Source organism: Myotis myotis, unplaced genomic scaffold (assembly GCF_014108235.1).
Source record: "Myotis myotis isolate mMyoMyo1 unplaced genomic scaffold, mMyoMyo1.p scaffold_m19_p_16, whole genome shotgun sequence".
NCBI lineage: Eukaryota > Metazoa > Chordata > Mammalia > Chiroptera > Vespertilionidae > Myotis > Myotis myotis.
The window spans coordinates 34,363,283-34,386,879 of record NW_023416320.1 but is presented as its reverse complement, the minus strand read 5'-3'; the positions used below and the strand labels follow the sequence as shown (position 1 = coordinate 34,386,879).

Genomic DNA, 23,597 nt, shown 5'->3' with positions numbered 1-23,597 from the left:
GCTCTGGCTGGTAGCCCTCTCCAGAGAGATTTAAATATTGATTAAAGACATGTATAGAATTGAGTCTATAGTAGTTTTTCCAATACAGAGTCAATTTTATGACTCTCTACTGGAAAGTCCACATGACTTATTCTCCCTACTGTGCCTATCATAGGTATATGTAGGAATACACCATATGGTTTTGTTTATTTTATCACTTTTAGAGTAAATTGTTTTTATTTTAATGCAATAATAAGGGCAGAAAAGTAAAGTATATCTTATAAAGCAAGCTATATAGTAAGTAGGGGACTTACTACTTTATTTTATGAATGAAAGTATTGTTGGGTTAGGAAGTAAGAGAATAATAAAGTAGCTCAGTGTTAGGATGCTTAAAAAGTACCAAAATATTTAAAAGTACAAATCTTGGTATGTAATCCATTCTAGCTTTGACCTCAGGATAAACAAAAAGAATAAAACAATGATGGTTCATTGTAAATTTGATAAACCAAAACATTTTTCATCTTTTTGAGAGATGTTTGGGTTATCTAGAAATTCTTATAGATGGAACCATTGAAGACATTTTTATGTGCAGAATTTATTATGAGATCTTGTGCTAATAGCACAAAATTCCTATTTTGTCATTTTTAAAAACTTTTATATTTACTATATGCCAGCACTATTGTAAGGATGTTATAAATATTAGTTCACTATTATTCACTAAACTTTATGAGATAGGTATTATAATTTCATTTAACAAATGAAGAAATTTAGCCAACAAAAAGTTAAGTAACTTACCCAATGTCACACAGCTAACAATTAGAGCCAGGCTTTGAACACAGGCAATCTAACCCTGAGCACATGCTCTCAATCACCAATATGCTGCCTCCTATATATGTTTAAACTTAAGAAAGTAAGGCACACAGAATGTTATTAGGCCATTGTAAGGACTTGGCTCTTGGTCTAATTAATGTGGGAAACCATTGGAGTGTTTTGAGAAGGAGAGTGGTATGATCTGATTTTAGTTTCAGAAGAACCATCAAATCTTGGAGAGGACAAAGGTGAAAGCAGGGAGACTCTTATAGAAGTTTATAGTGATTCAGACCAGTGTGGTAGTGTAGAGGATGTAATGAGAAATGGTTGGATTCTGGATATATTTTGAAGAGTAGCTGGATTGGATGTGAAATGTGAAAGAAAAAGAGGACCTAGGGATGAACCAAAAATTTGGCCTGAGCAATGGGAAATTTAGGGTTACTGTTAACGGGTTGGCAAGAAATTTTTTTGTAGGAGGAAATGGTTTGCTAGGATTTGGAATTCTCTTTTGGACACCTCTGAGATGCCTATTAGACTTCCAAGTGGAGATGGAGGTAGAGAGATCTATGAGCCTGGAGATCACATGAGAATTATGGGACATGTATGTTTGGGAGTTCTCAGCGGATAGATAGTATTTAGAGTCATGGAACGGGAAAAGATTCCCAAGAGAGTAGGTCCAACAGAAGTCCAAAGACTGAACTATAGGAAGGAGGAACCAGCAAAGGAGATGACAAAAAGAAAGACTAACTTGTAGAAGGAAAAAATCCAGAGAATATGGGATCTTGGGGTCCAGGTGAGCAAAGGATTTGAAGAAGGTCAGATGTGTCAAATGCTATTGACAGGTTAGGTATGATGAGGATTAAGAATTGATCACTGGGTTTAGTTATGTAGAAATCTTTAGTGACTTTGACATGCACCCCCCCACACACACATAAACATATGCATCTATATACAAACACAATCTATATCTATATATCCATATCTATCCATATCCATATATATATATGATATATATGCATCATTACTTTGGCTACATATATAAGTAGCCTAAGTGACCAAATGGCCGAACGACTGGTTGACCGGTTGTTATGACATGCACTGACCACCAGGAAACAGACACTCAACACAGGAACTGTCCCCTGGTGGTCAGTGAACTCCCACAGCCAACCTCCTGCGGTCCCTCCCCCCAGCAAGATGGCCCTGATCACTGGCCCTGATCACCTGCCAGACCGAGGGACCCCACCCATGCACGAATTCATGCACCAGGCCTCTAGTTGTGTATAAGTCTTTATATAGGGAAAAATAAAGCATAAAAATAGGCTCCTGGGATCTTTTCATTAACTCTGGCTTTCTTAGAAAAGAAAGAAAAATGGAAGGTTATATCTATAAGGACAATTAACTGGGTTTATAGATGTACATTGGGATTATAGGTGATTCTGTGTTTTGTTTTTTGTTTTAATAGCTGAAGGTTTAGAGTTTGTTCCCTTAAATGGCTCATGACAAATTAGAAGGGGGAAAAGGAAGAAAAAGTCCTCCAACTTCCATGATACAACATTCATCATCAAAAAACCTCATGTGGATTCTCTAAGCACATTAATTTTAATGGCTCAATATTCCTGGAATTCTCACTCTGTGCCCTGGAATACAATTGCAGCATTTTCCCTACTAGTTCCAGAGATCATGTCCAGACCAGTCAAATGCAAGAGCTGTTAACTTCTGCTTAGAAACAAAGAAATTCCTGGAGAAATGGCTCTTTACATGCATTTCTTTGTTTCTGGTATTCAGTTGTAGACTGATACACACCGCCCAAGAGTTGGCCAGAGAAGCCTGGCTTCCTGTCATATTTTAAGCTGCTTGGATCATTGTCAGCTCACAAGGGCAGATGCTCTCAACCATTTATCACATTCCTCTAACAATGGAGTTGGCAAAGTCAGAGAGCTGGAACACCTCCATTTGTAACAAGTCCAATTCTTGGTTGCCAGCAGCATTTTGACTCCTCTTGGCAGATACTCCTGGCTCTGAGGAATCCTCTGGAAATATGGCTAGCAGAGACAGCTGCCAAAATTACACAGTTGCTCAAGGAAATAGTTGATCAGTGACCCACCCCCTTAGGAATTGTCTATGGAGCAAGAAATGTGTAGAATTTAAGGTTGAAAGGAAGTGCTTGGAGTACATTTAAATGTACCTTTACTCACTTGTTTTAAATGTATTTCTTATAATTTCTAATTTTATACTTAAAAGTGACATCATATTAAATCAGAGCTTGTAATTCTAAATCTCTCTCTCCCATTAGTCACTTGTTAAACTGGTATAGCTATAACTAATATTAGAAGTAGCAACAATGCCTTTAATATCTACTTCAAAACCCAATGACAGCTATAAACTGAAATGCATAGTGAATTCAGTGAATTACAGCTAAGCCAAACATAAGTTTATAGTTGCGATTTCCTAAGGCGCCTAAGAGCTATCTATTTTGAGGCAGTGGAATAATTCTAAGAATTGTCATGTTCCTCCCAGTTCTCTTTCTTACACCACCTAACACTCAGGTGAGATCTACCTACTAGTCTACCAGTTTCTGAGTCACCTAAGACTTGATTCTGACCATGTTGCTCTAGCTCTAGTCCAAATCTATCTCCATGGGATTGGAATGTCAGGTTTTTCCTCTTTGATTTTCTGCAGTTTTTATGTGATGTGCTTGGGTATAATTTTTTTTTATTCTGCTTAGCTTTTACTGGGCTTCTGGTATTTAGGGATTGATATCATTCACAAACCTGGGAAGTTCACATATATTATGCTTTCAAATGGCGTTCTCCTTAATTCTCTTTCTACTCTCCTTTCAGACTCCAATTGCATTTATCGAAGGCCATGTTAATGGATCCTTTATATATTTTATCTTTCTTGCATTGTTTCCTCTCCTTTTCTAATTCTTTCTGGCTATTTTTTCTGACCTATCTTCCAGGCAGTTCTCTAATCTGTTAAACTGTACCTTTGAGTCCTTGATTTTGGTCATTGTATCTTTTAGTTATAAAATTTATCTGTTTATTTTAAAAATCTGAAATATTTTTCATAATTTTCAGTTCTCTCTGAAAATTCTCATTGTTGTAATTTATCTTTCCTGATCCTGATAGTTATTTTTAAATCTATATCTGATCATTTTAATACCTGAGGTTTCCACAGTTCTGTTTCTACTTTCTCATTTCTGCTATTCTTGTTCATATTGTCTTGGCTTGAGTACTTGATCATCTCTGTGTGCCAGATACATATTTTAAAAACTTTTTTAAAGAAGCATTTGGAGAACTAAGATGTTATCTTATACCAGACAGCATTTTTATTCCCTATTTTCAGATGTCTGGAGGCACATACAAAAATTGGGATCATTTTAATCCAATATTAGGGATTGAGATTTTCTTGGTCAACCAGTGGCTCAAAGTTTGGTTACAACCCATGCAATACTGGTGTTTCCATGATCTGTGTATGTGTAATAAAGCTACAGTAAAATTTAGTAGCTTAAAACAACAAGCATTTTATTTATTTGCCTACAGTGTTATAATTGGGTTGGACTTGGTAGGGGCAGTTTCTTGCTGTATCTGGCTTTGGCCAGGACTACTCAATTGGAGACGAAGGATCTGCTTCCAAGATGGCCTCGGTGACCTGCTGGGAAGTGGTGCTGGCTGCAGCTAGAGTTCAGCTGGGGCGGTGGGCTGGGGACTTGCTTCTCCATGTTGCTTCTCCACATGGCTAGGAGAGATGCCTCACAACATGAAGGTCTCAGGGTAGTCATATTTTTTCAGTGGCTAGCTTCAGCCAGATTGCAAAAGTAGAAGCTGTTAGGCCTTTTAAAGTTTTAGTAAAATATCACTTCTGCCACGTCTGTTGGTGAAATCAGGTCAGAGAACCAGCCAGATTCAAAAGGACTCCACAAAGACATGAATACCAGGGGACATAGTTTGGGAGGCTCACTAAAGTCATTGTCAACCACAGATGGTTTACTTCCTTGCTGCCCTTTCTCCTGAGGTGCCGCACTTGGGAATCTAAATAGAATTGCAAGATTCCCATTCTTGTTGGGCTAGGGTCCAAACTTTTCCTTCTTTGTAGAGTCTTGCTCAGCCTCTCAGCTTCTTTTCTCCCATATTATGACCTAGTCAGCAGTAATTCTTTACTCTCAAATGATTTTAAGATATATATTTAGAAATATAACTTTCCTTTACTTTCCTTTTAGTTTTTCTAGTTGTTCTCAGCAGAAGGGAGAACTGATACAAATTACCTAGCCAGTGATAACCAGAAACTCCTAATTCAGAAACTTCTGCTTACTTTGTATGTTTATGTTTTCTTCATTCAAATATAAACTGCGCAAAAAGCTTTAAACCACAGGTGGCCACCGCGAGGGCACGGGGCGTGGTGCCGGCGCGGGGCCGAGGCGCGTGGCTCCGGCCGCTTCCCATGGGCCGGGTGCACCACCGCTTGACGCCGCCGAACAGTCAGCCCGGCTCTGGAGCTGGTGCTCTCTCTCCAGGCAGGATGGTTCCGAGGCCCAAACGGCTCCAGACGCTTCAGTCTTCTTTTTCGGTCCAGCTGGACCAGATGTTTCTTCACTTGAAAGAATGTCTTGTTCTTTTGGAGCTAGAATTCCCGCAGAGTCGTGGGATAAATAAAGAGCCCCGAGCAAGCGTGCTGGACAGCCTGGGGTGGTGAAGGATGGAGCTAATGCAATCTTCGCTTTAGGTGGTGATTTTGGAAAACACTGCCGTATCCTAAAACGTGACTGGGCAGCTCTGTGGATGCGCACATGTATGTGTCAGACCTTACCGTGGCTGCTTAGGGGCCCTGCCTTTTAATGCTGCCAGTTAATTCAGCAAATATTCCTGAGCACCAGGCACTAATAGGAAGCCTGGTAAACGGAGGGCCCAAGAAGAATGAGAGATCCTGGTAGGACAGACGTGCAGCAGGGTTAGCCGATGGGAGAACATCAGGATAGGCGGCCATTTCTCACGGAAGTACTAGAAGTACAGGGGGAAAAGGAGTGGTGCTGGGAGGATAGAGTCTTGCTCATGGTTTTGATGTGGAAAGAACCAATCGGGGCAGTGTGTTTGCAGCCTAGTTTATCTTTAATGCTCTAATTCAAGCTTAGCAAACTTGTGGCCTACGGGCCCCATGTGGACCACAACGAATATTTTAGTGGCCTAGCCAATATAATGGTATGGTTATGTAAGAAACGTTTTAATAAAAATTTCATAAAAAAAAAAAAAAAGCTTTAAACCACTGTTATATAAATGAGTCAAAGCACCTCTATGTTGACTCCTATGTTGTTCATTTATTTCTTTTTTTAAAACATTGATTTTAGAGAGGGAGGAAGAGAGAGAGATAGCGAGAAAAACATCAATTGAGAGAGATACATTGATTGGTTGTGGCCCATCGGGGCCCCACCTGGGGATCGAGCCCACAACCTAGATATGTGCACTGACCAGGAATTAAACCTGCAACCTTCAGTCCATGGGACAATGCTCTAACCAACTGAGCCACACTAGCCAGGGCCTTTGTTTACTTCTTTATTGCAGGCTAAGACCCATTAGCTCAAAAGCCTACTGGTGCCAAACTCAAATTTTTATACATTCAAGTATTTTAAAAGTAACCCAAACAAGAAGATTGTTAGCTTTTTAGAGCCTGCCTGCTTTATATATTGCAAGACCTCACCCTACAGCTGCTGGCCATTGATAAGATACAGCCATGTGGTTATAAGATTCAAGCTGCCACGGCCCTTTGGAGCTCTCTGACCCCAAGACTTCTCACTAAGATTCTGAGTGACATCACCTAGATAGTGAGCCTCCTTCCCACCTTCTCCCTCTGTTGGGTGTGCCTTTGCCCGTTTCCCATTCTGAGGGTGGCCCCATGCTGTTAGTCTCTGAAAGGTCTCATTCTGTGAGGGGCTTCCCCTCTCCTGTGATCCTGTGGAAACACCGCCTAATAAAGCATGTTGTGTGTTACTGGCTTTCTTGGTCACATCTTTTCCCTTGATCAGCCCTCAAATCTTTCAAACCCTCTACAAACATTTCATGTATTTGTACCCAGTACAGTTTCACTCCCTACAAAAAGCTCTAACAACAACAAAAAAAAATGCAATATGCTACTGAGAGCTGAAAGGAGAGTGTTAATGGGACTCAAGGAAGCAGGATCCACTGGTCCAGGATTAGTGTAGTGTCAAGGGACAGAATAGAATTTAAATAGCAAATAATGATGCCAGTACTACCTCTGCTGCAAATGATTTCTGAACACCTGACACCATAATGTACAACTCAAGTAATTGAATCATACCAAAAGCAAAGGGCCCCTGAAGGCGCATTACACAGTCCTATGATTTCTTCAAATTTACAGATGGAATATCTGAGCATCTCACCCCGGAAATTGGGTGTTGTCTGGGATCCACAGTCACATTCGTGATTCAAGACAGATTGCATGAGACAACAATAGGAACCATAAATGGTGATCTGTTTCAGAGAATTGGTCTTTTCCATCATGTAGAAACACATTGAGAGTCAAGTGCTGACCTCTAGTGGTGGTCAAGACAGTGACTCCACAGTACTTCAATGATTCCCTGGCAAATAATCCCAGATTTTTACTTGGCTTTATGAGGCATTATGCTTGAGTATGTTTTTAATATCAGAGTTAAAAATACTTAAACTTTTGAAAAGTTAAAATACCACTTGGTATTATTATTTACCTGATGATTAGTGATATTGAGCACCTCATGTACCAGGTGTATGTCTTCTTTGGAAAACCATGTTTATTCAGATCCTTCACCCATTTTTTAATCAGATGGGTTTTTGTTTATTTTGCTATGAATGATATTAAATTGTTACCAGATATATAGCTTGAAAATATTTTCTCCCATTCAGTAGGTTGCCTTTTCATTTACTTGATGGTTTTCTTTGCTTTGCAGAAACATTGTAGTTTGATATAATCCCACTTGCTTATATTTGCTTTAGTTGTCTTTCTTTTAGTGTCAAATCCAAAAAAATCATCGCCAAGACTGATGTCAAGGAGCCTACCACTTATGTTTCCGTCTTGTAATTTTATGGTTTCAGTTCTTACATTCAAGTCTTTAATCCATTTTGAAGTAATTTTTGTGTATGATGTAAGATAGTGGTCCAGTTCATTCTTTTGCATGTGGCTGTTCAGTTTATTAAAGAAACTGTCCTTTCCCCATTGTACATTCCTGGCTCCTGTCATAAATTAATTGAACTATACAAGCAGATTTACTTCTGGGCTCTCTTCATTGATCTGTATGTCTGTTTTTCTGCTAATACCATACTGTTTTGATTACTGTAGCTTCATAATAAGGTATGAAGTCAAGGATCATGTTGCCTCCAGCTTTGTTCTTCTTTCTCAATATTGCTTTGGTTAGTTAGGGTCTTTTGTGGTTCCATACCTGTTTTAGGATTCTTTGTTCTATTTCTGTGAAAAGTGCTTTTGGAATTTGATAGAGATTGCATTGAATCTGTAGATTGCTTTGGGCAATATGGACATTTTAACAATATTAATTATTTCAGTCCATGAGCATGTAATATCTTTCTGTTTGTGTCTTCTTCAATTTCTTTCAATAATCTCTTATAGTTGGTTAGTTTCCCCAGGTTTGAAAAGGTTTATTCTGACAGCTTTTTTCAGATATTTGTAGCTTTTGTGGAAGATCAGAAATATGGAGTTCCTTATGCCATCATTTTCACTGACATCACTACCTATCAATAGTTTTAATATCTATATCAATTTCACTAAAATGTATTAAAATTTATAGAAACATATCCCTTTGAAAGTGTACTCTTATTATTTACTAGAGGCCCAACGGGCAAAATTCATGCAAGAGTAGGCCTTCCTTCCCCTGGCTGCCGGCACTGGCTTCCCTCTGTCACCAGGACTCGGGCTTCCCTCTGGCCGCTGGCAGGCACCCGGGACCCGGGCTTCCCTCGCAGCCCTGGCTTCATCTGGAAGGACGGAAGGATGTCTGGAAGGACATCAGGTCTAATTAGCATATTATGCTTTTATTATTATAGATGCTTTTGTTTTAAGACATAAAGCAGAATTAAGAAACATTTTGGTATGCAATAGGTGTAACACTTTTCATTGAGGTCAAACAGTATTGTATCTTCATATTCTTGCTTTCAAATTTATGTTCACATAATTTCCTTATGAGTGTATTAGATTATTTGATTTGGCCCCCATTGCTAAAGCACCCAGGAAGCATTGCTTTTTCTTGCATTTATTCATTTATGCCTTCATACATGCATTTATTCACCAACTAGTTATTAAGCACCTAGTCCATCAGGCATAGCTAAAGGTCTATGGTATATGGCAAGTAACATCTGCTGAGTGAAGCCATGATTTTTTTAAATCAAAAGATGACTTAAGAACCAGTTCGGCTTAGTAGTTAGTATTGCCACAAGAGGTGCATTACATTACCTTAGGATCTATAAGGACTCCCTTGTGGATCTAACTATTTTAACCATTAGATATATAATATGAACTTTGCTAGTAGATACAAGAATCCACATCTATCCCAATGCAAGGAAAGATGTCACATTACCTGGTATGTGCAGTCATTCCCTAGGTGTGCTGAGAGTGAACCCACTGCCTCACACTGTCTGGAACTTAAAGCTCGATGCTCATTCTGGATCCTTTCTCTACTTCTGTATTTAAATCCCAGTCTGGGACTAAGAACCCTGAATTTCATCTCCAGGCTTCCTTCTTAGACATTGACCTTTGCATCCTCCTCCAATATGGTCCATCACTCAGGTTCTGGCCTTTGAATCCTTTGGATTCATGGCCGTTGTTTTAAACTCAGAAATGTGCCGAAGCCGGTTTGGCTCAGTGGATGGAGCGTCGGCCTGCGGACTGAAAGGTCCCGGGTTCGATTCCGGTCAGGGGCATGTGCCTGGGTTGCGGGCACATCCCCGGTGGGGGATGTGCAGGAGGCAGCTGATCGATGATTCTCTCTCGTCGATGTTTCTGACTCTCTGTCTCTCTCCCTTCCTCTCTGTAAAAAATCAATAAAATATATTTAAAAAAAAAAAAAAGAAAGAAAGAAATGTTATGGTTAAGAGCAGTGGGCTCTGGAGTAAAGCAACCCAAGTGCCAGACTTGCTGCGTGTGACAGCTACTTAACCTACATTTCTAAACCTGTTTCTTCAAGTGTAAAATGAAGACAATAGAAGTACCTATAATACAGAAATATGAGAATCAAATATAATAATGACTACAAATCACCAAGCATGGTGCCTGGCACATAGTAAGCATTGCATACACTAGTATGTTGGAATGTGATTTGTCCTTCTGGCTTCTATTTTATCTCCTTTGATAAAAATTGGTGTAAACTGTACTAAAATTAAAACTGTGTTTACTTTCTTGGGGAAGACTTCTCTAATCCCTAGTCCAGATCAGCTGTCTTTGTTATATACTCTTGTGGAGCCATGCCTTTTCCTCCAGGGCACTGTATCTCATCCATAATTAGGCACTCATTTTTGTCATCATTTGATTAATTTCTGTTTCCTCCACTAAACTTCAAGTTACATGAGATCAGTAACCATGGTTTACTTATAATTGTAATCCCAGAACCTATCATAGTGCCTGGGACAGGAATGAATGGTGGAATAAAGCATTAACTTTCATTTAAATGATTAATATGAATCCTATGCTCAAATTAATCTATTGCATCCACAACTGACTCCTTTATTTGGCTTGTCTTTCAGTATGTATCTTTTAAACCTTACTAAATTTAACTTTCTATAAGATAAGCTCTTTAAATGGTACAAACTATAGATATGAATAGTTATAATATGAATAATTATCCAATATTAAATAGGTATTGAGTAAATGAGTGGGGGGAAAAAGTCATTGATCATTATGATTCTTGTGCCCAGGAACAATGAAGTTGAAGTTGCATGAAAAAATAAGATCAAGTGGAAAAGTTGTCATGGAAGAAGGGAGGGTATGCAAGAACTGGAAGATAACTCTGACTTAGCCTCATATTCTTTTGTTCTTAGTGGAAGGTTTTAGAATTCAGGAAACAAATTAGTGCTTGATAGAGATTAATTTCAATTTATCTTGTGAGCTTGAATCATCATCTTGCCTTGTAAATATTTACCATTCTTCTATTAGCTGTGTATTCCCCTGACATTCACACTTTATTCATCATCAGCCTCTATTATGACCTGTAATTGCTAATAAAGATGGGTAAAAGCACCACTGCTTGGGGTTGCCACAAATCACTATGGAAATGACACTCCTTCCTGCTCCTTGTGAAAATAACTTTTGACTCACTTTTATCTACTCTGAGGCAACTCACCTCTTTAGAGATGGAAGATGAATTCCAGAAAGTTTCATGTGAAATTGAATGAAATAGAATAGAAGAATCAATTTAATTACTGCTGCTCTATACCAGGATAAAAATTAAGCTCATCCATGAGGCACAGAGATCCAAGTGCTGATGTAGAAAACTAGTTCACTCTGGTTTTGTGGTCTCTGATATGCTAAGGAAGAGTTAGATCTCATTCAGAAAGTAGGCCAGCATTTGTTAGTTTCTTGCACCAAGGGAAAGCAGTCGGTCTCCCTTTTAAGCATCCTAATCTTGTTTTTACCTAACTTCAACAATGTACATATCAGTATAAATAAAAACTAACATTGAAGTTATACATGAGATTTTGGGGGTTTTTTTGTTTTGTTTTGTTTTTATCTTTAAATTCTTTATTAGTTAAGGAATTACAAATGTGTCCTCATCCCCCTCCCCATTAACCCCCATCCTCACCCCCACCCCCCCACTCATGCTCTCATCCCCCTGTTGTCCATGTCCATTGGTTTGGCTTATTGAAGCTATACATGAGATTTTGAATACTCAAGATCCACATTCTCCAAATTGTATAACTGGCTGTATTTTCTACAGTTTTCCCTTCCTTATTCACTACTTCTCACTGGAAGGTCCCACAACCATACAAAGTGAGCAGGTCCCAGGCTGAAACCATTGCCTTTCCTTGCTGGTCTGTCCTCTCTGTTTACTGGGTCAGTAAATGACTCCCTACCCAGCGAGGTGACAAAACCTTTGAGAATGATCCTGAAGAAACTGAGAATATAATCAAAGAGAATACACAGAGGCAAAATCTATTTGCTGACTAATTTGTTCTTATATTTGGTAACATTAGCATGGTGCTAGGGCTGGAAGTGTGAGGAAGACAAAGCACAGTGCCTTCCCTCAGAGAACTGATGGAGTGGGAGAGGCAGGAAAGGAAGGAACTAAAACCTCTCTGATGCTCTGATTGGACATCACAGTGGGCCATGGAGCACATGGAGGGCCTCAAAGAAGGCCCCACAGGCCTCCTTCCCCCAGCCCCTTGTAATCATTTTGGGTGTAATGTTTGGGTCCCTCCCTTCCTCCCTCCCGCATTCCCTCTCGATTCTAACTTTTTGCTTATATGCCCCTTAAAATTTTGAGAGACCATTCTCTCCACATTCTAAACTTGGTATCTAATCTTTTTGTTTGTTTATATGTTAATGTTCACCCAAAGATTATTTTTCCCATTGATTTTGAGAGAGAGAGAGAGAGAGAGAGAGAGAGAGAGAGAGAGAGAGAGAGAGAGAAACATCTATGTGAAAGAGACACATTGATTGGTTTCCTCCCTCCACATGCACCCCAACTGGGGCCAAAAATTGAACCTGCAACCCAGACACATGCCCTTACCTGCAACCCTTCAGTGTATGGGCTGACACTCTAACCATTGAGCATACCAGCCAGGGCGGTATCTAAATTTTTTTATGAGAATAAACAGATGCAAAGAGTACAAAATTTTCAGCATAGTGCAAACATTGGCATGTTAATAAAACAGTTTTAACACCCTTTTAAATGTATGCAATGGAATTTAAATGTCACAGAAATCTAAAAATCCCCCCCCCCCCCCCCCCGACACACACACACACATACACATACTCCTAAAACGGTTTCCTTGCACCCAGGCCCTAACTAGTTTGAAGAATGCCATTATACAGGGCTATTTCTATTACTTCTTGTGTATTTTTTGTATGACTTCTTAAGTATTCTTTGTATCACCCAGTACCCATGTGCCAAACCTTAGCTAAACATTTTTCATGTATCATCTCACTTAATTCTCAGCAGTCCTCTGAGCTCAGTATATTATCTGTATTTTGAAGAAAGTGAGGCTAAGAGATGGGATTTAAATCCAGATTTTTCTGAATTCATACCCTGTGCTCTTAACTTCTACTTTATACTTAGAATTCACTGCAACCAAGGGATTTTGGTGTTAAAATCTATGTGGAACACCTTGAAGAGAATGTGTAACTTCCAGCACCACTCCCAGCACCTCCTATCTGCTTTGCTTTTCTGCACAGCACTTACAACATCAGACAGACTGTATATTTTACTTAATTTACTTATTATTAAGTTTCCCTACTCACCCAGCCCAGAATACAGGCTTCAGAAGTGCAGGGATTTTGTCTGTTTGCCTAGCACATAGTAGGTGTTCAATAAATATTTGTTGAATAATGAACAGAACTTGCTGTTAGAAAGCCATTAATGGTGGTGAAAGATTCTAGATATACTAGGGGCTGCTAAGTGCTCTCATCATCCTTCTTGGCTTCTGCTATAATCAGGTAGCAGTATGAGGTATAGATCAAATCTACTGACTTTGGACTGAAGGATTTTTATGTACCAGTCAATATCAAGGAAAGAAGGATCTAATCACACACCTAAAGTGCTTGCTGAGCAGCAAGCTATATTTACCTCTTTCAAGTTACTAAGGAGAATACAGAACAGGTAGCCTTGTTTGTTATAGAGCTATGGTAGGGAGGTGGATGCATCTTTGAGCCATTACAGCCTACTGTACATGGCTGGGAGTTTGAGCACATCAAGGCATGCCTGGAGGCCTGAAGGCAGCCTCCCAGAAGTCCCCCAAGCCTGAAGAGCCTTCCAGAAAGAAATCCACGTCATATACCCTGCTGGGGCAGCCACAGCTGGGTAAATCTGATGAACCAGTGGGGCCTGATGGAAGCCTACCTGGGGGTGGCAGAGACTCCTTGAAAAGAATGCCATCTCAGGAAAGAAAGAGCCAAGCATAATGAGCTTGACCTAGGAGCAAAGCTTTAGGGGTCAGAGAGGATGGAGAGTCTAAGTATAGGGTCATTACTGCTAGTCTCTGACTCACCTCTGAGCACGCGTCTGGGTCCTTTAGAAAGAGATCTATAAGAAAAGATGGAAGGAGCTTATCTATCAAACTTTGACACTCCCTGGAGGCTCTAACAGAGGGTATCACAAAAAGGAGGGAGCTATCCCCTATATCCAGCCTCTACCTCTTAGTGGCGCACAGACCAGCAGGCACTGGTGATTCCCTCAAGCCTCCAGATAAATAGCATAGGTGGCTTCTTGGCCTGTTCAAACACTTGGTCATCAACTATTTAGCAAGGAGACCTGCTCTCCCTGCCGGGCCTGGTGGGGTCACAGAATAGCAGCAGAGCAGCCCTGCCCAGCTGAGAACCAGAGTTGTGCCGAGTTGTGCCTGCAGTTGACCATGGGCATGCCCACTGAGTGAATGAAAGCAGTGTCGTTCACAGGGTGGAAACTTGGTTTGTTGGAGCAACACTGCTACATGAGGATGAACTCAGTGCTGGATCCTGGGAGACTTTCCCAGGGGGGACTCCTAAAAGGACTTGGGTGGTGAAGACTTTACAGGGAACTCAAGTTCTTGAGTCACTTGAAAAGGGCCAAAGCCCGGTATTGGGGATTAGAGAACAAGCTTTGAGTCCCTTATTTCACCAACCAACCCTCTCGCCAATTGTCCCACCATTCACTAGTGTGTCTCTCCTCCTCCCTCCCCTTCCTCCCCAGCTTCCTAACTCAAATTCCTGTTGCCTCCGAGAGACTACTTAAATTACGTGAAAGAGGGAAACATGCCAGTTTAAAGTTACAGCAAATATGTGCAAGATAAGTAACCGCTTAGCCTTCCCAGGTGTATTTGATTAACTAAAATGTCTCCTTCAGACAGCATGAAAAGGGGGAGTAAAGACTTTTAGGCAGTGGGAGAATAGGGGAAAATATTTGCTTATCTCATGCAAACACTGTTATGATTAAGTGGTGTGACCCAGCCATGAAAAACATGGATTAAATGAGCCTTAAACTTCAAGCTCCTTGGAATGATTATGCTGTACAATGTGAAAGGCAGATTTATTCCATAAAGAAGGCCATGGATGAGACTCATACCACGAGTCTCACCCTGTGATATGGCACTTTGGACATGGAGCAAAATGTCACTTTATGCTGGATAAATGGTTTTTGAACAGTAGCAGCAAATGGCAGGATAATTTTAGACTTTTAAAGATGATGAGGATATCTATCCATTCATAACTGTACCTCGTATTTTCATTGTGCTCTTCCACAAAGAGCTCCACACACTTTGAGAAAAAATGATCTCATTTATCTTTACAAAGCCTCAATGAGACAAGAGCTTCAGTACATGATGGATTGACACAGAAGCCTTCCTCTTGTCACTGCTCCCAGCTACCCTCTGAGGTAGCTGGGGACTCCAATTTATCAGCTAACAAATGAAACATGGTTATACTATTGTAGGGAAAAAGATGGCATATGAAAAATAGATGCTTTACTCATAGAAAGATTTTATGATAAAGACGCATAAATAAACATAGGAAGGGGCTGAGCTAGGCCTATGAGGCTGCTATTTATGTGAATTTTTAAGGGAATAAAGAAATAGAAATATTGGTAATTTCCTTCCCAACTCTATACCCACGCTTAGAGAACATTGCCCCTTTTTCTTCCCAAGAGTTGGATCCTACAGTTCTTGCTAAGGTAGTGGGTATTTGTGATTCCAGATCCCTAGTCAGAGCCAGCTAGACTTGGGTGAGCGTCTGACCCAGCTGGGTCTATTCGATCCTTGCTCCAGGAGTTTGGAATAGGGGCATAGCAAAAACTGGGAAGTGGGCAGAACAGAGATAGTTTCCCTCTCCCCATCTCTATCTACTTTTCTGGGACCATGGGGGTTTTCCTGAGAAGCTCTAAGTTGGTTTTAAAAGGAAACCTAGATTTAAAACAACTGAAATATTTATCAACAGGGAACTGATTAAATCATGGGACATCTATGTTATGGTACATGATGCTGCAAAATGAAAAGAATGAAACTCTTTATGAACTGATCATTCCTGAGAATGATCTCCAAGGTATATTGTTAAGAGAACAATACAAAGTACAGGATAGGAGTTACAGTACACCACCATTTGTATAACAAGGAAGGAAAATATAATATATGCTTAGACCATTGCCTTTAATATACTTATTATGTCAGGGCTTACGTCTATCATTTTATTATTTGCTTTCTGTTTGTGTCCTCTGTTTCTCACTCCTCCATTTTCCTTTTCTTGTCTTCCTGTGGGTTACTTGAATAAAATTTTCATATATATATATCACAGTCTACTGATATTCTACTGATTTTGTTTTATCAATTTGAGTGAAGTGCAGAAACTTGACTCCCATTTGGCTCCCATTATCCTCCTCAATTTTAGATATAATTGTCATGAGTATCAAATAATGTTATAATTTTTATGCTAATCATCATATGTAATTTAAAAACTAATGAGGAGGATAATCTATTTTATTTACCCATATTTCTGCATTCTTCATTTTCCCTCCTTCCTTCCTGATGATCTAAGATTCCTTTCTTCATCATTTTCTTTCTTTATCTGAGAATATTTTTATTTTCCCGTAATTCCTGAAGTATAGTATCACCAAACACAGAATTTACAGCTGACAGCTCTTTATTTTTAACACTTGAAAAATGTTGTGTCACTTCTGGCCTCTGTTGTTTCAGATGAAAAATCTGCTGTCATTTGAATTGATGTTCCCTCATAAATAATGTGTTGTTTCTCTGTCTGCTTTTGAGGTTTTGTGTTTTGTTTTGTTTTTTGTCTTTAGCGCTCAGAAGTTTAATTATGATGTGTCTTGGCATGGATTTCTTTAGATTTATCCTATTTATGGTTCACTCAGCTTCTGGATCTGTAGGTTTATAGATTTGCCAAGCTCGGGGAATTTTTAGTCATTATTTCTCTGAACAGCCTTTTGATCCCATTTTCTTTCTTTCCCTTTTAGGACTCTAATGCTATACATGTTGGACCTTTTGTTACAGCTGTACAGGTTCCTGAGACTCTGTTGTTTATTTTCAGTTTATTTTTCTCTCTGTTGTTCAGGCTGGTTAAGTTCCATTGATCTGTCCTCAACTTCGCTGATTCTATCCTCAGTCAGCTCCCTCTACTACAGAGCTCTTCTAGTTTGTTGTAGCATTTCAGCTATTTTCCAGTTCTATAATTTCCACTTGGTTCTTTTTTTATAATTTCTCTTTCTTTGGTGAACTTTCTATTTTTTTTCACTTGTTTCAAGAGAATTTGTAATTGCTTGCTGAATCTTTTTTATTATAGTTACTTTAAAATACCAATAAATCCAATATCTGGTTCATCTCAGTGTGGAAGTCAGATGACTATCTTTTCTCATGTAACTTGTGATTTTCTTGGTTCTTGGTACAATGAGTGATATTCATGTGGACATTTTGGCTGTTGTATTAAGAGACTCTGATTCCTATTTATATATTTTTTTATTTTAATGGGCAGCTACTCTGGATTTAACATGCATTTTCTAGCTTGTGGTCCCTAACCAATTCATCTTTTCTTTCTACCTTTCAGGGTTCTCTTTTACTTGTCTCTTGCATTGTTTCCAAGGCTTTTTAGTCATGTTTAGCAGGGAGGATCAGAGAGAGACAAACCTGTACTGTCTTGCCCAGATGAGAAAGTCTGGATATATGCTTATAGAGGTAGGTGATCTCTCTAGAAGGGTACACAGGGAATTGCTTTCCCCTGAGACAGAACTTGGAGATCTGATGTATGAGGGAGATTTTTTGTATACCTGTTTGTTTGATCTCATTTTAATCAGGTAAATATATTATCGATTCAAAAATAAAAATAAAATATAAATGAAGAAAAAAAAATGTTTTCTAACTCAGCCTTGTTTTCAAGAGCACAACCAAGGATTACAACAGAGGTCAAGCAGCGTATGGATTCAACAGTTGGTAATTTTATTAAATTTCACTGACTTTTAATTTTGCTACATTTTGACTGCTTTAATTCAGATCCCTGAATATAACAATAATATTATGGGTAGTTTTTCAGCCTGCTCATACACTTTGAATAACTTCCAGAATACAAATGTGTAATTTAGATAGAAGCAGATGCTTTTGGCAGCATACTAGTACCCTAATCAGCTGAAAAAATAATATTTGTATGACATTAAAACAAAATTAATAGGAAGATGTTGACTACATGAAAAGACTTTAGGTTGTAATTATTAAACTTGCAAACAGCTCGGCATAATTAGTGCCTTAATTAGGATATTACCTGAAATTTTAGCTTACAAAATTAATAAAGGCAACTAAAAGTCACATTTGTAAAGTGAATTTTAAAACTTACAAGGTAGTTAGTTAGACATCACTTTTTTTTTTCAAGTTGGAGAGCATCTTTGTAGGTATTAAGCTTATAATACAATTACTTTAATTTCCAACTCCCACCCCAGCACAATGTCTCAGCACCAAAGCTTTAAAAGTCAAGTTTAGTAACCCTCGTCCAAGGGTGTCCAGGCACAGGGCTGAGCAGCTCCCAGGCACACACCTGGATAGCTCTAAGACCCAATAAAATGGCAAAGACTCTTTCTCTCCCCACTACCTTACATGAAATATAAGCTGGAAGATGGACACTGACTTTGGTCAAACTTTACTATTTTCACAGAACTGTTTGGATTCAAATGGCAATTTCCACCACTGTCACTTATTCTTCAACACATGCTCCTTGAAGGCCTTTTGGGTCCTACAGTTTACCACACAGTGAGGGTTCCAATACAAAGCTAAAGTATTTTTCCATCAATAGATAAAAAGAGAGAATTCAATAAATTTTGGTGGGCTAGTGATTTAGGAAAAAATAAATGTGAAATCATACCTTTATTCCTCATGTTAAACTCCAAATTGACCAAAGAATTAATATAAAAAATGTAAAATCATAAGTGTACTAGAAGAAATGGGCTAATCCTATATAATACAAGGCTAATACAGTGGGGTCTTGACTTACGAGTTTAATTCATTCCGTGACGGAGCTCGTAACTCAAATTACTCGTATGTCAAATCAAAAAGTGAACGAGTGAGACAGTGATGCTGGGCTGATGTTGTGGTGTTCACTGTGACGTTCGCTGCGCCAACTAGCAGTGGGGTATCTGAAGCTGGCTTGTAACCCAAATTTTAGCTCGCAACTCAAAGCAAAAAATCGGCCGAGAGACAGCTCGTATCTCGAAAAACTCGTTAGTGGGGACACTCATAAGTCAAGGCCCCACTGTATGCAAATTGTCCCCTCAGGAGTTCGACTGGCCGCTATGATGTGCACTGACCACAAGGGGGCGGCACAGAACTAAGTAAGACCTCAGACAGCAGCCAGCAGCCAGGGGAAGGAAGGCCCCAATCAGCCCTGATTGCCAGCCAGGCCTAGTGACCCTCCCCGTGCACAAATTTTGTGCACTAGGCCTCTAGTATTTTTATAATATTGTAATTGGGAGAGGCTTTTTAACCATGACAGATAAGATAAAATCCATAAAGTAAATGACTAACAAATTTATCTACTTAAAAATTCTAAACTTACATACATCAAAAACCCCCATAAGTTTTAAAAACCTAATTCAAGGCCAAATAAGAAGTAACTGATTAAAAATAAACATGAATTTATATTTTGATTCATTTTTTTTTCTAACAGCACAACTTTATTCCTCAATAAATAAGGACATAATTGAAAATGTACATCATGTTTTATGTACAAGGAAATTAACTCTGGGGAAAAATTAAAAGAATGTACATGTTTTTAAAAATAGCTAACAAGGTAATTAGAAAATAGCCATAGCATTAAAAATCAAAATATTTAATAGCACCAGTATACTTTTATGATAGGACCTTGTTAAAGTGAAAGAGAATATAGATGAATCCAACTTAAGTTTAAAATGTCTTATTTAAACAGGAAAAAGAGACTGGAAGGAAAAAATATCAATGATAATTATCATTAGAGATAGAATTATGGATATATGTTATTTTTATTTTTAGTAGTTTCCAATTTTTCTATAATAAGTAAATTATTTTTGTACTCAATCCTTTAAAAAAAAAATCCTTGGAGGTTTAAATAAAAAAGTGTTTCAAATTTTCCCAAAAATAGCTAACTTGAAACTAGATCAGATATGAAAGATCAAAACTGAAGAGTTAAAAAGTATAGCATACAATACAACAACAAACCCCCCTTAAAAAAAAAAAAAAAAGATTTGTTGAAACTATATTATATGGGCTATGGGCTTAATCACAACTCCTATTCATTCACAGTGAGATCGCTCTCTCTCCATCTCTTTCCTCCTTCCCCTCCTTCTCCTCCTCCTCCTCCTCCTCCTCCTCCTCCTCCTCCTCCTCGTCCTCCTCGTCCTCCTCTCTTTCCGTCCCTTTCTTCCCCCCACCCTTCTCTCACCCCTACCTCTCTCATTGTAGGCTTAGAACATAGGCTGCCCTTTCCTAAGGCCCAGCATCACGAGACAGTTCTTTCATAAAATCAGTGTCGGCCTCTCTATTCCTAACTGCCTGTGTTTATGGAACAGGGAACATGAGCTCCCAAACTGAGATTACCTGGTCTTAGCAGAGAGCAAATACCTTTAATTGAAGGCCCTTGCCAATCACAAAATAACCATCTCTAGTAGTACAGGATATGTCATCATTGAACTGACTTTGTACCTGTAGGTTTTCTTAATTTCTTCATTTGATGCTCCCTTATGCAGACCAAGAATTTCATACAGAGCTTCTCCGGAGGTTGACATAGTCCGCTGTCTTTGGTTAGGGACGTTACATGCCATTTTCTCCTGCTGTAAAACCAAAAGGGGGAAATCGCCATGAAGGTTATGCATACTGGATCCTAAAAGGAAGATAGTTCATTTCTGGCCTTTTGCAAAATGACAACCTGAAGTACATTTTTATACCAGCTGCAAAATGAGGGGAGCAAAGGGTTAGGATTGCCAAAAGGAGAACTTCAAGTCAGTATGAAAGGTTACAGGCAGCTATACAAATGGAATATGGTTTTGTCCATATGGAAAAATAGAAGCAAGATGTTATCTAAGTATTCAACTAATTCAGAATTATTGAGAAACAATCCTCATAGGTCAGGCATGTGTAGATTTATTTTTAAATAAATCTGTAGAACTTATAGAACTCCTTCCTTGTCTGCTTTCCAAAGTTAGCCAACAATGGAAATAATCATCCATTTTGCCTTGACCTATTGGCCTAACATAGGGCAAGAGTTTAAAAAAACAAAAACAACTTTTTATTAAGGAAAAAATCCTGGCCTTATCTGGGAGCCAGGTTAGAACTGCTGGAGCTATGTGATACCAGAGGTCCCACAGTGCTCATGGGTTCTGCCCCTGAGATAGCTCCTTTCCCGGAAGTCTATTCGGAAAGAGTTGTGCTATCCCAAGTCCCAAGGACCATCTTCCTGCTATGTTCTGGCTCTAGGAAGGGCCAGGCAGAGTAGCAAGCACACTAGGGGCATTCCTACATCCACCACTTAACCTCTCCACGCCTTAATGTCTTCACCTATAATATAAGGATAAAAAAGACAGCATAAAGACATCTTAAAGATTTAGAAATAATGCATCTGATATACCCAGAATATAGTAGGTTCAAAGGAAAATGTAAATATTTTTATTAAAGGCAGCACAGTGTATAAATCAGGGAGTGCACTGTAGTCAGACCCTCTGGGTTAGAATGTTGGCTTTGCCATGACCCAGCTGCATGGCTTTCCCTATCTGTAAATGGGAGACAAAAAATGAGCCTAAACATAAGAATTAAATCAATTAATATATTAAACAAAAATGAACACCATTGTTCATAGCAGAATTATTCATAAAAGCTAAAAGGTGGAAACAACCCAAATGTTCATAAAGAGATTAATGAAAATGTGGTGGGTACATACAATGGGATATTTTTCTGTGATGAAAAGAAATGGAATCCTGACACATGCTACAATATGGATGAACCTTGAACATTATGCTAAGTAAAATATGCTAAACCAGTCACAAAAGAACAAATATTATATGGTTCCTCTTATATGAGGTAACTTGAATAGGCAAATTCATAGAGACAGAAAGTAAAATAGAGATTACCAGGGGCTGAAGGGGAGTGGGGAATGGGGAGTTATTGCTTACTGGGTACAGAGTTTCTTTTTTGGGATGATTAAAAAGTTCTGGAAAAATACAGTGATGATGGTTTAAAATCATAGTGATTGTACCTAATGCCACTCACTGTACAACGTTCACTGAGTCTGGCGTCTCAGGGGCCTCTAAAACCATCCTGATCCATCAGGCAACATTGGGCAAGCTCTGCTCTTGCCTGTGTTGGTTTGGTTATTAGCCTGCTGGGAGCAGAGCTGGAAAGTTGGTTCCCACCAAGCCCACCTGACACTGGGACATTCCCGTTGGGCTCTGCTGCTGTCAGCTCTATTTCTATAGATTCCCTAAGTTGAGCATGAGTATCTCCACATCCCTGACACCACATTCTGGGCTCTGCTATAGTCATTCATTCACATTCATTCACTGATAACACTTGCTACACAAGGCCCAAAGCCAAGAGATAAATGATGATTTTCAAGGAACTGTGGTCAGAGGAGCGGACAATCTAAGTAGTTTTTATGTGTGTGTGTTTTGCTGTTGCTGTTGTTGTTGTTGTTTTGCTTTTATGGTAAAATATAACATAAAGCTTACCAGGATAATTGTAGATTTTTCTTAAATCACTGCACGTAGTCTTCCTTTAAATTGAATGTGACTTCTAGATATTTGGGGATGAATACTTTGGGGGAAATTACAAGGGAATATTAAGAGATTCAAACCAAACAGATTCAGATGTATTGTGTAGACATTACTAGTATGGATAAAAGAAGCAGTGATTCCCAGTAGAGGCACATGCCCAGGTTGTGAACTCAATCTCCAGTGTGTGGTGTGCAGGAGGCAGCCGATCAATGATTCTCTCATCATTGATGTTTCTCTTTCTCCTCCCTCTCCTTTCCTCTTTGAAATCAATAAAAATACATTAAAAAAAAGAAGAAGAAGCAGCAGAGATAAATTTGGGTCAACATGCTTCCATAAAGAAAGTATATCTAGCTAGTCAAAAGCACTAAGAAGAAAAGTATGGCAAATAGTTACCTTTGCTTTATCTATTTTTCTCTATATTCAGCATTCAAAAGGAAGTTGTAATTTGAGGGGGAAAATGTATTCACTCTTCATCTGTATCATGAAATAAGACAGATATCAGGGTTCCCAAAAATCAACTGATAGCCCTAAAATCAATTTTAACAAGGCACAGACATACACAATCTTCACTTTGAGAGCATCTACTCCATGACCAGCTTTAATTCCTCATATTTGGGTCTTGCTGTCACTAATCCAGGAAAAAGATGTACATAGTATTAAAGATAATCTGCTAAACATATTATGGTAACACCCACAGCAGACAATTCAGTTACTTATTTTTCAAAATCTGCAGTGCAGGCCTGGTCTTTAGGGAGATTGCAAATTAATATGGGATGCAAAACTGAAAGCCAATAATGAAACTAGTGTTCAGGGTTAAACTAGTACTAAGCATAGAGGGCCAACTGAACGGAAAGGAATCTTCTGGAGGACAGGGATTCAGCTTTGAGTCCTGGCATTGTGCCTG

General features: G+C 38.9%; 1 protein-coding gene and 1 long non-coding RNA gene across 2 annotated transcripts in view; one reads left to right on the top strand and one right to left on the bottom strand.

Moving 5' to 3' along the window:
- The window catches only part of LOC118670931, a 95,345-nt gene that overhangs the window by 22,955 nt on the left and 48,793 nt on the right, over positions 1-23,597 (top strand). The gene's annotated exons all lie outside the window — the stretch shown is intronic.
- Positions 1-23,597, bottom strand: part of DNAJC5B (DnaJ heat shock protein family (Hsp40) member C5 beta) — a 68,541-nt gene that overhangs the window by 11,272 nt on the left and 33,672 nt on the right. The window contains exons 4-5 of the mRNA XM_036338507.1: positions 23,087-23,167; positions 20,631-20,758 (exon numbers count right to left, since the gene is read on the bottom strand). Of these exons, the coding sequence (XP_036194400.1) occupies positions 20,631-20,749 (119 nt within the window). The 5' untranslated portion in view covers positions 20,750-20,758; positions 23,087-23,167. The remainder of the gene's footprint in view (positions 1-20,630; positions 20,759-23,086; positions 23,168-23,597) is intronic.